General features: G+C 39.7%; 1 protein-coding gene across 2 annotated transcripts in view; it reads left to right on the top strand.

Annotated features, from left to right (window-relative positions):
• Window positions 1–16,134, top strand: part of LOC117508609 (serine/threonine-protein kinase DCLK1-like) — a 58,368-nt gene that overhangs the window by 33,530 nt on the left and 8,704 nt on the right. For both annotated transcript variants that reach the window (XM_034168401.1, XM_034168399.1), the window contains exons 5-12: window positions 2,525–2,638; window positions 2,771–2,865; window positions 5,773–5,860; window positions 5,959–6,128; window positions 8,180–8,299; window positions 9,905–10,051; window positions 12,338–12,471; window positions 12,591–12,668. In XM_034168401.1, coding sequence (XP_034024292.1) covers window positions 2,525–2,638; window positions 2,771–2,865; window positions 5,773–5,860; window positions 5,959–6,128; window positions 8,180–8,299; window positions 9,905–10,051; window positions 12,338–12,471; window positions 12,591–12,668 — 946 coding nt within the window. The remainder of the gene's footprint in view (window positions 1–2,524; window positions 2,639–2,770; window positions 2,866–5,772; window positions 5,861–5,958; window positions 6,129–8,179; window positions 8,300–9,904; window positions 10,052–12,337; window positions 12,472–12,590; window positions 12,669–16,134) is intronic.

The raw sequence follows: 16,134 nt of genomic DNA, 5'->3' as shown, positions 1-16,134 counted from the left end.
CTTGTCTTTGTGGTGTATTCAATTGAATATAGGTTGAAGAGGATTTGCAAATCATTGTATTCTGTTTTTATTTACATTTTACACAATGTCCCAACTTCATTGGAATTCAGGTTGTAAGTCTATTCAGTCATTTCTAGACCAAGTTGAAAGAAATCGGCACTATACTGTTTACACAGAGTATATCACAGAGAAATGAATCTCATTTGTGTATATTCTTATATTAGTAAAATATACAATGTCAAAGTGACTCTCATGTGACCCATCAAATTGAGAGAAAAAGCATTTCCATTCTATGAATTTTCTCCTACAGCATATCTCAGGGTGGAAAACCTGATATGAATTAAAACCCCAAGGCTAATTAAAAAGGGATAAATTGAGACTTATGAAAGTCAGATTTCTAATTGAATCATTCAATGAATGGTGTGATATTTATCACGACAAGCATTCAGACAGTAAAACTGAAGTCACTACTTTACAGAATAGAGATCGACACAAAAAAAGATCATTTTCTAACCTTTATTCATCAAGTTTAGTAATTCCGCACACATCATTAATATTACATATAATACACACTTATGAAAGCTCACTCCACAATTTATTATTTATTTTTTATTTATTTAACCTTTATTTAACCAGTTGATGCTCCTTTGTCAGCTTGTTGTCCTAGCATCTGAACTCTGCACAAACCAGCATTTTCAGATCACTTTAACCCAAGTTTAAGTCAGCAAATAATCTATTTCTATTTAATCTAATGCCTGACTACTAAGCAAGATGGAGGTGCTCGGGCAACAGCACCCTGCTCAGAGTGCCCCTCTCACTGGACTGAAATCTCTGCTATTTTGGCGTTGTGGGATAGCTCACCCACAGGTTGAGCTCGCCGGACTACTTTTCGCCACCCTGCTCAGCGCTCGTTGGAGCCGCTCTCGTTGGAGCAACAACACACAGAATGTATCTCTTCCCAGATCGATCTCTTTCAGTGCAGCTTCTTGTTCTGACTTTAACACGAAGTTAACACCCAAGTCTTTCATCGCCAACTGTAAATGGTAATCAAACCATTGTAATCGTATCTTTCTGAACTCTTCCGCATCAAACTCCTTTGTGTCATTGTTTACAATGTGCTTGAGCAATAACAGGTGAATTTGCTCTTTAAGTTTCTTAAATATTTATTACGGACACTCTTAAAACTTCAGTTATCTTTATAATTTTATTACTGGTAAATTTTAGAATTGATTTTGATGAGATAAACTCATTCTGGGAACTCCTTTTTGCGCAGGAATTCCTCAAGCACATTGGCCGCGGGCGTGTACTAACACAGAATCCCCAGAAAATGGACAGTTGTTTGGCCATAACGAGCGTCCACTTTTAGCTTGCCATAAGATAAGCTAGTGGCGCTAGTGAGTGTGTGGCAACAGCTCACAGGCTGCATTCGCCATCTAGTGGATTAAATAGAAATCGATGGATTACTCAAAAACATTTTCACCAGTGTATGTGAAACTTGGTGAAAGTGCCAGGGCATAGGACAAAAACCATCCAATAAGTGTTGATGTAGATCCATAGTTGGTACAATAACTTTTTCCACTTTTGTCAACACAGAATTTTTGTCAAGAGTGAACTTTATTAATTTATCATGAGCCATATGTTCCAGATTATAAATCATGGTTTGTTTTTTCATTTTTAATATTTTACTAGTTTGGTCCTGCAATTTATATTCTGAAGCACTTTATATCTCAAAAATAGGGGTGTAATGGGATACAAAAAATACCACATTTGTATGTTTTCAGTACAGTGCAAACACAAAACACAATGTTGAAGATATTTAGCCTATGTGTGTGACTGAAGTTTCCCCACATTGTTACAAAATGTTTTTTCTTGAATTATTCCAAAAATAAATGCGGTTTATAATCTGGTTTGACTAATAATCCGGAAAATACTGCATTATTTTAATGAATGGAAATTCTGTACAAATACTTGCTTTCAAAAATACAGTTGGATATCTTGATATTTGCGATTAATCCTCAGATACTGCTGAAATGGATTGGATGATTTTTTGTTTCTGTCTAAACATCCAAATAAAGCTTATAAAAAGGATTTTTATAGACAATGCTGTTGGTTTTCACACCACAAATGGATATATTTCTGTTCAAAATGTTTTTAAGTAACACCCAATATGGAGCTTTAAAAAAGAGATAACTCCTTATCTTCCCTGCAGTGTAGTTTCATAAATGTTATACAGGGTGGCACGGCAACACTCAACCATGCCTCAATTTCCTTGTAGATCTGGAGCTGCATCATGAATGGCATCTGTCATAAATGTTCTGCCAAAACAACATGCAGATCCATTCTAGATCTACTGTGGTTACCCCAAGCAAAATGGAGAAAAAAAAAAAAATCACACTGCGTTTCATAAACTTTCTGATAATTACTCAACATAGACCACTGTCACAGACCGCATGTAGGATTTTGGCTATCTGTATTTCATGGCCAAATTTTTCTGCAGCACAGCATATATTTCCTTTTCTTACAGAATGCAGGGTGGTAAAGTCCACATCTTATGGCCGGATCCCCTCCGTGCATGGTCGTACTTCACCAAGAGGAGGGGTGTCCCGCAGGAGCAAGTCCCCCTCATCTACTGGTTCAGGTAAGATTTTGAGTGTTTTAGTGTCAAGAAAGAAGCCATTTTTGTGTACGTCATTCACTTTGAGTTACATTTTGGTAAATTCTGCATTGTAATTGTGTTGGGTCTTTGGTTGTTTTTCTGCTGCAATTATAGCTAATGGGACTGCAGGCAGTCAGTTGTCCACACCTCGATCTGGAAAGTCTCCAAGCCCATCACCAACCAGTCCAGCTAGTCTCCAGAGACATCAGGTAGCTGCACCTTAGATGATGTCCATACCATAACATAAAAGCTTGGCCAATAAGTTAGAAATATCATGTGTTCACTGAATAGCTGATTATATTGGGAGAACAGAATGCAGGTAAATTTAATACATTTATCATAGTTTGCAAGATTTTCAAGAAAAAATGTGAACACATCTTATCTACAGATCATTATCTTAAAATAGTCTTTTCTTTATGTAGTAATCCCTTTTGGCAGATCACTTGTTTATTGGTTAGTTTAATACATTGAAGTAAGGTATGTGTTTGAGTTCAGGAATTCTGTGTAAATCATGCAGCTTTTCTTACTGCTCATTAAGCATCTTTTTGAACATTAAAAAAATCCACATCTGTATTTTATATATATATATATATATATATATATATATATATATATATATATATATATATATATATATATATATATATATATATATATATATATATATATATATATATGAGGTCTGTGAGAAAAGTATCCGAACTTTTTATTTTATGCAAAAAATATATGGATTTGATTCATATGTTTTTACGTCAGCCAAGCTTGAACCTTCGTGCGCATGCATGAGTTTTTTCACTCCTGTCGGTTGCGTCATTCGCCTGTGGGCAGGCTTTGAGTGAGCACTGGTCCACCCCTCTCGTCATTTTTTCATTGCGAGGAAATGGCGGAATGATTTGGGCTTTGTTCCATCAGAATTTTTTCAGAAACTGTTAGAGACAGGCAGCTGGAAACCATTCGGAAAATTCACATGGCTTTCGGTGAAAATTTTATGGGCTTCACAGAGATTAACGAGTGTTACTACTGCTTTAAGGATGGCCCACAATGGCGCACGGCACGCCGCGCTCCGAGCCGCAATTGACAGGCAGAAACCACCATTTCATTTCTAAACGGATGGCTGTGTCGATCCGGGACGGTCGTGTGCAGTTTCTCTGGTTATCACAAGAGCTGGACATCAGCCATTTTCTGGCAGATTTCACATTTAACAAGAGATTTTGTCATGGAAAGCCGCGCAGAGGCTTCGCGCGTCACGATGAAGCCGCTGATGGAGCGAGACAAAGAACACCTCCGTTTTGGAGTGTCAGAGGACAAGTTGGGACATGCCTATCTTGGCTTTCAGTGGCTTACCAGTCGAGTGAGTATAAGAGAAATTGTGGAGAGCTGGGCATGTCCCAACTTGTCCTCTGATACTCCAAAACGGAGGTGTTCTTTGTCTCGCTCCATCAGCGAATCCGTCGTGACGCGCGAAGCCTCTGCGCGGCTTTCCATGACAAAATCTCTTGTTAAAAGTGAAATCTGCTGGAAAATGGCTGATGTCCAGCTCTTGTGATAACCAGAGAATTTGCACACGACGGTCCCGGGTCGACACAGCCATCCGTTTAGAAATGAAATGGTGATTTCTGCCTGTCGATCACGGCTCGGAGTGCGGCGCGCCGTGTGCCATTGTGGGCCGTCCTTAAAGCGGTAGTAACACTCGTTAATCTCTGTGAAGCCCATAAAATTTTCACCGAAAGCCATGTGAATTTTCCGAATGGTTTCCAGCTGCCTGTCTCTAACAGTTTCTGAAAAAATTCTGATGGAACAAAGCCAAAATCATTCCGCCATTTCCTCGCAATGAAAAAACGACGAGAGGGGTGGACCAGTGCTCACTCAAAGCCTGCCCACAGGCGAATGACGCAACCGACAGGCGTGAAAAAACTCACGCATGCGCACGAAGGTTCAAGCTTGGCTGACGTAAAAACATATGAATCAAATCCATATATGTTTTGCATAAAATAAAAAGGTACGATACTTTTCTCACAGACCTCGTATATATATATATATATATATATATATGTATGTATATATGTATGTGTGTGTGTGTGTATACACACACATAACTCAGCCACAGCCAGTACATTCAGAGTGTCGGTCTCAAGCACAGATAAATGAGTAGGGTTGTGTCAGCAAGGGCATCTGACATAAAACGAGCAAGCATAAACATGCAGAGTACAAATCTAATTTCCATACTGGATCCGGCGAGGCCCAGGTTAACAACGATCGCCAGTGTCGTTGCCCAACAGGGTACTGGCAGAAAAGGATCAAGAAGAGGAGGAGGAAAACATGAGGAAAACCAAGGATCAGAGAAAGGTGGCAGGAGTGATTTGTAACGGACGAATATCAACATGAGTGAAGGGTAAAGTCTACAAGACAGTAGTGAGACCAGCTATGTTGTATGGCCTGGAGAGACTGTGGCATGAACAAAAAGACAGGAGACAGAAGGGGGCAGAGCTGAAGATGCTGTGATTTATATTTGGGAGTGATGAGGATGGAGAGAATTAGGAATGAACATATCATAGAGACAGCTCTGGTGGGACGATTTGGAGACAGAGTTAGAGAGGCGAGGCTGAGGATGGAGCCACGAAACAGGAGGAGAAGAGGGAGGCCAAACGTTTGTGGATGTGCTGAGAGAGGACATGCAGGTCATTAGTGTGACAGAGGGAGATACAGAGGACAGGGTGAGATGGATCGATTGGTCTGTTGTGGTGACTCCTAACGGGAGCAGCTGAAAGAAGAAGAAATATATATTTGTGTGTACACCAAAGTGAAATTCACTTCTTAGTGATGCTACAATTAATTAATCATACTGTAAGGCTGGCTGAGGTCATTTTTGTGGCTCTGGTGTACTGTTTTATTTACACTTTACTTCATTATAGTCTTTATGATGGAGAAATGATCCCCATCATGTCGTACTTCATCACCTTGATTTCAGATTGAGTGCTGAAGTCTTGGACACCTGAACCGATAAGATATGTTTAGGATCATTGTAATCATATTTTTAAAGGCTTTTCATTTTTCTGAGGTATGTGTTATGCTGTGTGTCATTTATTCTGTCTCCATGTTCTCTCTCTTCTTCACAGGGATCTCAGCACAGTGGATCTTCTCTCTCTTTGGCTTCGACCAAAGTATGCAGCTCAATGGATGAAGGAGATGGAGCCGGCAGTGAGGGTTAGAACAAAGACCCAATCATGCTACGAATGCTCTGTTTACACATTATCAGTTATAAAAGTGTATCTGCACAAAGTTAATATTGCTATACTCTGCAGTTGAGCCCATGGAAGAGTACCCTCCAGTACCTGCTTCCATAGCAGAGCGGTACAAAGTGGGGAGGACTTTAGGGGATGGAAATTTTGCTGTGGTTCGCGAGTGTGTGGAGAGAACCTCTGGAAGAGAGTATGCCCTGAAGATAATCAGCAAAGAGAAATGCAGGGGAAAGGTGAGCCTGCTGAGTTTCTTGTTTGTAAATTATCTTCATAGAGTATTAGGTATTGTTAGTCCCACATGTCTGCCTGTGCAGTGAGACCACTCAACCTACTGAACCTCACATACAGGATACAGCTTTGTAATTTATTCACTTAGTATTCCTCGGGCTTTGGAAAAGCCTCAGCAGCATGTACCATCTCAAATTCAGTGAGTGAATAGATGCATGAATGAGCCCATCCCCACTCAGTTGTTAATGTCATATCTCAAAAACAACAAATCTTGTAACTCCTCATCTTGTAACTCACCAGATTAAGAGAACATATAACTAGGATGAACGCTGGTAAACTAAAATGCACCAGATCCAGTGGTGGGCACAGTTCTGTGAATCCGATAACCGATAATTATCGAAGATAATGTTTTCATTATCAGATTAGCTTTTTAGATAACTTTGAAAACCATTATCAGACGAATTATCTTCCGATAATTTTGGTCCGATAATTTTTAGACCGTTAACGTGGTAAACAAAGTTGAACAGCTACAAACGTTAAATTTTGTAGCAGATGTGTAGTTCTAACCTCTGCAAACAGAGGAGAGCTGCTTCCACTCTATCCTCTGCAGGCAAAGGAGAACTGGTCAAAAAAAACAAAAAACAAAACTCATTTCTTTTAACCCCATACTGATACGCGGGCAATATCACCCAAGTCATCCAGAGGCATAAATTTTTAACTTATGGTTCAAATTTTAACCAAACTACTTTCGGACAAGTTATTTAAGTTAATGTCACGTCTGAAGTTTTATAAAGTGAAAATATCATATATGTTTTGGTTTTAAAGTAATGCGCTAATTTTTAAGGTTTTATTGTGGAGATGCTAAAATTCCTGTGCTAGTCAGAGGACATACCGGATCAAGACAGTGTCCAGTTTAGAAATGAATGGCACATTTCACTGTTACAGGAGTTTTTGTCATGGAAAGAGGAACAAAGGCGGAGGAATTCCGCGCGTCGCGGCAGAGCTGCATGGCGAAAAGAAACGCCGTGATGAAGCCTCACAGGACGTGTTCTGGCATGTTCAGCTCATGCACAATCACAATTGGATAGTCACACGACTGGAAAGCAACCGGAATCCGTCTGAAATCCACATTTAAGCCGTCCTGTGAGACCAACACCGAGGTGGTTTTGTCCCGCGTAATGAACGGCTCCGTGGCGCGTCCCTCGGCTTCTTTTTCCATGAAAAAAAAACTGCTGTAATGGTGGAATGTGCCGGAAAAAGTGCTGATGTCCACATCTTCTGCCTTTTTGTGAAAGTCAGACGATGTCCCGGATCAACAAAGCTTTCACGTTGGAAATGATCTGGTTGTTTGTGCGGGCTGCGCTCTCAGCAGTTGTGGGCCGTCCTTAAAGGGGCAGTAACACCCCGTAATCTGTTTAATCTCCATAAAATCGTCCCTGAAAGCCATATTAATTTTTCGAACAGTGTCCACCTGGAGGTCTCTTACAGTTTCTGGAAAAAAATTGATGCAGCGAAGATCCAAATCGTTCAGACATTTATTCGCAATAAAAAATAGACGAGAGGGGTAGACCACACCTCACTCAAAGTCTGCTCACAGGCGAATGAAGCAACCAACAGGCATGAAAAAACTCACGCATGCGCACGAGGGTTCAAGCTTGTCTGACGCAATCACACGTGATTCAAATCCATATGGTTTTTGAAAAAAATAATGTTGGATACTTTTCTAACAGACCTCGTATGTACCAAAGTATACATATTTACTTTGCTGTTTCTAAAAATTATGTTTTTGCTGGTTTCTTATTGCAACATCAAGTTGCAACCCCACCACACACACACGCAATACTTGAACCACATGTGTCTCCAACCAAAGATGCTATATCACGTCAACGTTTTACTCATCACCCATACTTATTGATCAGTAGATGGTGCTATAAAGTGTACACAGAAATAGTGTGTGTGTGTGTGTGTGCGTGCGTGCGTGCGTGCGTGCGCGGCAGTGGGGGGGAGTATTATTCGACTGGACACATTTACTATTGATGTAACTTTAATAACCCAGGAGCACATGATCCAGAGTGAGGTGTCGATTCTTCGGCGTGTGAAACATCCCAATATCGTGCTTTTAATTGAAGAAATGGACTCTTACAGCGAGCTGTATCTTGTCATGGAGTTGGTCAAGGTACAACACATTTTCAAAGATGCATCCAGCTTAGGTTTCAGTGGTATTTTGTTGAGACATGTTCTGAATGATAAACATTATTTCACAATTTATGTTAAATTACTAAAAGTCTGATTTATTTTATTTCTTTATACTGCTGTAGACAATGCATGTTGCTGTTCTGTTTTTGATGCTTTTTTTTTCTGTTTAACTGTTTCTTCAGCTTGGTAAAATTTTGTAAAACCCTTGTATTTGAATGGCCTAAGCAGTGGGTCACTCCTCTGAGTCTGGTCTGCTTGAGGCTTCTTCCTCAATATCATCAGAGGGAGTTTTCCTCACCAGGGTTGCCCGTGTGCTTGCACAGGGAGTTGGTAAGGTTATACATTACTAGAGCTGGGTATCGATTCAAATTTCAAGAATCGATTCGATTCAGATTCTTAAGATTCAGAATCGATTATTTTGGTTCAATTTGATCTGATTCAATATTGATCTGAGTTATTATTATTAAAACTGTTTTTGAGCTGTTACCTAATTGTCTAGTTATGCAACATAATACTAGTATTATAGTGACATTTGACAGCAAATTAATGAAGTATTGGTAGTTAATAATGATGGCTATAAGACTGATGGCACGGACCAATCCCCCTCCCAAAATGATAGAGTAGTATTTTTGTTATACAAACATACTGAAGGGCAGAATTACTGAACAGATCCATGGCAGCCAAAAGAGGGCACCAGATGTACCTGGTTCATTGGCTTTGACACAGGTACATTTCTACAGGCTTCCATGTTTTGGCCTGATGCCTTGATTTCAGAGAGTTATAAATTTAAAAATTTCCCCGGTGCAAATGGTCCCAATCTCCCCTACAAACACTCATGTCTGCAGTGCGACACGCTGCAGGAGAACTTTTTCCACGCAGACTGACTTTTCAGTCAGTCTTCTCTCACAGCTGCACACTGAATGATGGTGGAAAAGACTGACTAAAGTCAGTCCACACCAGGAAACCTTTGTGCGCGGTCCCACAGAAAAGGCACGTTATGAGGAATGAAAGAAAAAAAAACTACTGTGTGAATTAAACAGCGGACAAGTCTCTTATCTTGCCCGCAACAGACAAGAGCCCCGGTCGTCATGATAGACATCTTTAAATTGCTTTGACAGAGGTTGATGAATAAATTGTGGACCTGCTTCTAAATCAGAACCAGTGGGTCCACAATGATCATTTTCACAGCCTCGGAAACAGCGTAATGGCACAACTGCAGTGTAATTTCTTCAGAGATGTTCTAACACTGGCAAGAAGTTCGCATATTATATATATATATATATATATATGTATAAAATAATATATAAAAAAATCAATCTTTGGATGTGTGAATCGATCTGTGGGAATTAAAATGAGAATCGATTTAAAATCGGCGAATCAATCGTTTCAACCCAGTGCTAGACATTATTCTTGTCCATTGCTTTGAGGCAGTTTTGTTGTGATTTGAGGCTATATGAATAAATGGAATTAATTTAAGAGGAATAAGAGCCTTTCTTTCATTAACACAAATCTCTAGCAGCTCTGTGTCAGCAGGGAAAATCTGGTAAGTCTTGCTTTTTTACATTTCAAAATGTCCTACCTACAGGGAGGTTATCTTTTTGATGCCATCAGCTCCTCCAACAAATACACGGCACGGGATGCCAGCTGTATGCTGTTCAATTTGGCAAGTGCCATCAAGTATCTACACAGCCTCAGTATTGTCCACAGAGACATAAAACCAGAAAACCTTCTGGTAAGTGTGACACAGTTCAGCTTTGACATCAGAGATGCCCAACCTTTTTTGAAGAAAGATTTACTTTTAAAGTTGAAAATGTATCAAGATCTACCAAGCCATATGAACACCATAGTGTAGCCACAATTTATTGTGCACAATATAATATAATAACACAATTTTCTGGCACAAAGATAAAGTTTGAACAATAATAATACATTTTTGAAGTAAATGTGCATGGTGCAAAGAATTAGCACAAGTAGGCCTAGGACTGGCCCATAACAACACAACAACAAACAACCCAAATAATACAATGCCTAATTCAAGTTGAACAAGTTGTTCCCTACCTTAGTGGGACTTCTGGCACTGAGAGGAAGCAGCTAGTCTCTCATACAGTAGTTCAGACAGTAGGAGCTGAGTGCCAGCTGTACGTAGGCCACAAGGTGGTCATCAGTCAGACTCACACAAAAATGATGATCCAAAAAGTGCAGTCAAATTCTGTGCAGTTTGTCTGAGGTCAGGCTACTTCTCTTTCTGCATTAGATTTCAGAATTGGACATTCATACCAGGTGTTGCTCTGGATCTGAGCTCAATGTCATTTTTCGTGTGAGGATCTCATTCTCAACATTCTCAACAGCACAGCTATGCAGGTTGAAGAGTGATGCCACTTTGTACGTTATACAATCAACATCTGTATTTTCCCCAAATGGAAAACAGAGAAAACTAACAGGCTTAATGGAGGGAAAGTCAGTAAAGTGCCTGTTAAATTCTGAAAAGATGCTCTGCACTTGATCATCATATCATGCACTCTCAAGCTCTGCACAGACTTTGCCCCCACACTTAAGTTCTGTGCCCATGTTCCACAGGTCTCATTGTTGCAACCTGTTTGATAGCAGGTGTGACTTGCTTTTAAACATGTTCACGGAGCTGATCATGTTGATGATGAGTTTGTCCTTCAACTTGTCAGTCAGATCAGTAAGGAAGGCTAAATCCAAGAGCCACTGACTGTCTTCTAGCTGTGCATATTCAGCATGGTTTCAGCATTTCAGAAATTAATTAATTTTGGGCAACAATTCAGAAAACCGTTCCAGAAATTTACCTTTGTGTGCAGCAGCAGAGCTGTGTCTGCATATCTCCTCTAGCTGCACATGGAATAACGCCTCTGCAGACTGCTGGCCTGAACAGAACACGCAGTCTTGTTAGCCACATCTTCCATATTTATGGATCGTTGTGCTGCTAGCCAACTTTTCACTTCCTGGACTTCTCAGGCATGCAGAGGTGATTTAGCTGGGGAATTTGCATCGTAGCTCTTGATGCTCGTTTTGAAATGCTGCTCCAAATTCTTTCTTCAGTAAAGCCACATTTGCATTGCAGATTATTTTCCATTCGAATAAATGAAAAAATAATCCTTCTCCCAATCTGAATGAAAATGAGAAGTTTTCGCTTTTTAGCCTAGGCCATTGTAGCGTGCCATCACTCTTCTTCCTCTTCAGGGTGTTTAATGGCAGCCAGCATTGTTATTGTTGCATTGCTGCCACCTTCTGCATCAGTCCTTTATAGCAGCACTAAATCCTCCTGATGTGACAGATTTTTTTTTCATACAGTCCATTGAAACTTGGCTTACGATCGACTGGTTGGGTACCCCAGTTCTACATACATGAAATGTTTTATCACAGCAGCCAATTTCATGTAGTGTTTCAAGATGATTTAGCTTTGCTGCTTTACACAATAAAATTGTTTGCAAAAGGCTTAATCTTATATTTATGTTAATCATCTTGTCAAAAAAATGTCAGGAACTGTGCAAACATTTCCAGTACTCAGAGCCTTAAATAACTTTGTTATATGCATATGAAAAGCACTCAAGTGCAAATGCACTTAAATTCAGTTATACAAAACAATGAAAATGCACCAGTCTTCATATTTGAGAAGCAGCAAACCGAGTTACCTGCTCTACAGAACAAGTAGGTGTACAGAGTAGAGCAGTGCTTTACAGAGAAGGTAGATGAGTGGGATATTTGTTGGGTTAGACTTGGGTTTGATTCCTGGACAGACTACCTGTGTGTGTTCTTGGACATTACCCTCCCTTCACCACATGAATGTGTTAAAAGAAGGGAAAGGGTGAAATGGTAGGGTGAAGGAGGGTATTGAGATTGGGCTTTAATTTGCATTTTTTCAGTCTATCCAGCTGTAAATGGTACCAAAAAAAAAAAAAAAAAAAAAAAAAAAGATTTACTGTGTTGGTGAATATGAATTGGTGATCAGTTGAACCCAGGTTTGTTGATCACCTTTATTGTGCATGTGACACAGGTTTATGAGCACCAGGATGGAAGCAGATCTTTGAAGCTTGGTGACTTTGGTTTGGCTACCATTTTCAATGGGCCCCTGTACACTGTGTGTGGTACACCCACATATGTAGCACCAGAAATCATTGCTGAGACTGGGTGAGTCACAATAGTTAGTTAATTTATGTCAAACATTAATATTAGACTTTTAGTTCTTAGTGTCATAATTCTAATGAAAATGATGTACATCTTCTGTCTCTGATCTTTTAAAAAAACAGATATGGCCTCAAGGTTGACATTTGGGCAGCTGGTGTCATCACTTATATTCTCCTGTGTGGCTTTCCTCCTTTTTATAGGTTTGTGTTGTTGATTTGAAGAGTTTACTACAGCATAGATAATTTTATTTATATAACACATCTCATTGTCCTTTGTTTAAACATGCTGTGCTTTACAGTAAAAACTGAAACATTGAAAAAAAAACACACTGTAAACTGCTGCGAAACAAGACGTTACTGGCATGCGTTTGACACGCACAAATATTTGGGTACCCCGAGCCTTAAAATGCAGTAATGCTGTGTGCAAAATAATGGGTAATCATTCTACTGGGGGTAGACAGCTGAGCTGAGATGATGTAGTCAGCTGTCATGGTGCTCAGCAGTGGATACCTCAGTCAGTGGTGAATATTTCCTGTCCTACAGTGCATCCAGAAAGTATTCACAGCACTTCACTTTTTCCACATTTTCTCCTGTTACATCCTTATTCCAAAATGGAGTAAATTCATTTTCCCCTCAAAATTATACTCACAGCACCCCATAATGATGACATGAAAAAGTTTTTGAAATTTTTGTAAATTTATTAAAAATACAAAACTAAGAAATCACATGTACATAAGTAAGCATGTACATACCTAGCAAAACATAATAAATTATGAGTTGCTGGCTCCTCATTTCATTGTCCAGAGCAACACTGGTGGACCAGTCATTCTCACTGTGTTTTGTATAATGACACTACCTCTGACCTTAGTGACGTGAAATTCGGGGTTCCACAGGGATCCGTTTTGGGCCCCCTGCTTTTCTCCCTTTATATAGCACCCCTTGGGCACATATTGCAGCATTTTGGGATTGCCTTTCATTGTTATGCTGATGATACTCAATTGTACATGCCAATAACTGCTGGTAATCTCATTCACACAAAATCTTTAGAAGACTGCCTTGCAACAGTGAGAAGCTGGATGTCTAGTAACTTCTTACTTTTAAACTCTGATAAGGCTGAAATGATGGTTCTTGGTCCAGCGAGACATCGGCATCAAGTTCACCAGCTAGTGCTTAGCTTAGGTTCATGTGTTATACATCATACAGACAAAGTGAGGAACCTTGGGGTAATTTTTGATCCTACGTTGTCCTTTAACCTTCACATTAAAGACATTACGAGGACTGCTTTCTTCCACCTGCAGAATATAGCGAAGATTCGTCCCATCCTGTCTATGGCTGATGCTAAGACTCTGATACATGCATTTATCTCTTGTAGATTGGACTATTGCAATGCCCTATTTTCTGGTTTACCGCAGTCCAGCATTAGGGGTCATCAGTTGGTTCAAAATGCTGCTGCCAGACATCTGACACAAGGATGGAAAGGATGACATCATATGATACATAACTTTATCTCAAAAATGTTACTCTATAGTCTATACAGCTTTAGTAAAGCTGTATAGACTATAGAGCTATAGAACTATAGACTATAGAGCTCATGAAAAATGAAAGCAAAAACAAAAGTGTTGGATTTATATTTTTGTTCAGTGTATAATTGTTTCCTGGAGGTTCATGCAAAATGTTAAAATGCATGTTTTGTTTTAATAGCAGTGCTAATATATTCAGTTTCATTTGGCTCATTGTAACTGAATATTTTACTCATTACTTCGTGAAATTTATGATTTTGTTTCAAGTTTACTTGGTGATAATTTGGCTTTTTACTTGTCAAACTTGTCATGTGACGTTCACTGAGCTTGACGCAGCATACAGCTTTAGTAAAGCTGTATAGACTATAGAGTAACATTTTTGAGATAAAGCTATTTATCATATGATGTCATCCTTTCCAAGCATCAAAAATATGTATGTTTGTGCATTAACCTTAGCTAAAATTTACACAGGTGTTAATGTGTTTGACACCATATGCAAGCCAATTGTATTAGCTTTCATTTGGTACCACTTTCAATGCTATAGCATTAACCTCTGGGAAGCTACAAAGAAAACAAGGACATAATATCCAGAATTTTGCAGCGTTTTTGGAAAAAACTGCATGGCTCTTGAGGCAGGCATAGCCAAGGTTCAAGATCAAAGTAACTGGTATATTTAGTTTAGTTAGACCTTGGAGAATGGGAATAATATCAGTTTGCATACGTTTGATGAAAAAGGTCTAATTTGAAGAGGTCTAGGGAGCATGCACTGGTGCCTCATCCACTCATCATCATGGTCGGCGATCAGTCCAAGTGAGTACAACATTCCTCTCAACATGGTTGTCTACTTGTGGTCCTTCAAATGGCTGTAGAGGCCAATCCACAATTTACTGACTTTGATGTAGTGCAGGCAAGGCAAAGTGGAGGTAAGTAGTGTTGATGGAGCCTCTTCCTTTCTCTCCTTGTAGTACTGTAGCTTTGCATCTGTGATGTGACAAGAGTTCAATCTCATGATGTGCAGCACATTCCTACACAGCTTTCTTCTGGCAGTGCCTATCCAGTGCAATGTGCTCCAAGTTCCTTGAGTTTATGTTGAATTTCTTCAGGCTCACCTCAGTGCTATCACTGAAGTGTTTCTTTTGCCCACCAGTGGCTCACTGACCTTTCTTCAGATGGGAGTGCAGAATGTGTTTTTGGAGACATGTCAGACATGCAAATGGCATGGCCAGTCCATCAGAATTGGTGCTGCTTCATTGTGGTAGTAATGCTGAACATATTGGCTTCCTCCAAAATGCTGGTGTTTGCCCGTCTGTCCTTCCAGCTGATCCCCAGAATCTTATGTAAGGTTCTTTGGTGATGTTGATGTAGAGTTCTTGAGTGCCTGCAGTAGGTGGTTCATAACAGCTTTGTAGGCCAGGAGTTTTGTAATGCAGTTGTCAAAGATGAGTAGAGCACTCAGTTAAATACCAGTGCTGTACAACCCCAATTCCAATGAAGTTGGGACGTTGTGTAAAATGCACACAGTATTCCTGCATCCAGTGAATGCAGAGCACAGGTCGGTAGAGGAGATTTACTTAGGCCAGCCAGATTGTGAGGCTGTTCCAAAAAAAAAAAAAAGAAGCAGTGTCTGCATTTCTTTTCTGTGACCCTTGTTGCACACTTGCAGGTGGTCCTTATTTAGGACGAAGGCAGCAAATGCTGTACATGCAGGTTGTAGTGTATTTCTCTCTGAAAATCTAAGTAAAATGGTTTACTCCAGACATTGTTCAGAAGAACAGCGCACTTTGATTAAAAGTTGATTGGAGAGGGGAAAACCTATAAAAAAAAAAGTACAGAAAATGATAGGCTGATGATCTCAAATGCTTTAAAATCGCAACCAAAACCAGAAAGATGTGGAAGAAAATGGAAAAACACCATTCAGATGGACTGAAGAATCCATCTGACTCAGCCTATGATCAGTTCCAGGGTGTTCAAAGAAGGTCTAAAGCTACTTGTGAGTCCTGTAACAAGACATTTATGTGAAGCCAAGCTATGGGCAAGAAGCCACCGCAAATGTTCTGAAGAGGTTACAATTTCCCAAAGAACACATTAACTGGCCTAAAGAGATTTTGTGGACTGATGAAAACAAGATTGTTGTTTTGGGGTCTAGA

This window comes from Thalassophryne amazonica, chromosome 4 (assembly GCF_902500255.1).
Source record: "Thalassophryne amazonica chromosome 4, fThaAma1.1, whole genome shotgun sequence".
NCBI lineage: Eukaryota > Metazoa > Chordata > Actinopteri > Batrachoidiformes > Batrachoididae > Thalassophryne > Thalassophryne amazonica.
This window is presented reverse-complemented; position numbering and strand designations above follow the sequence as displayed.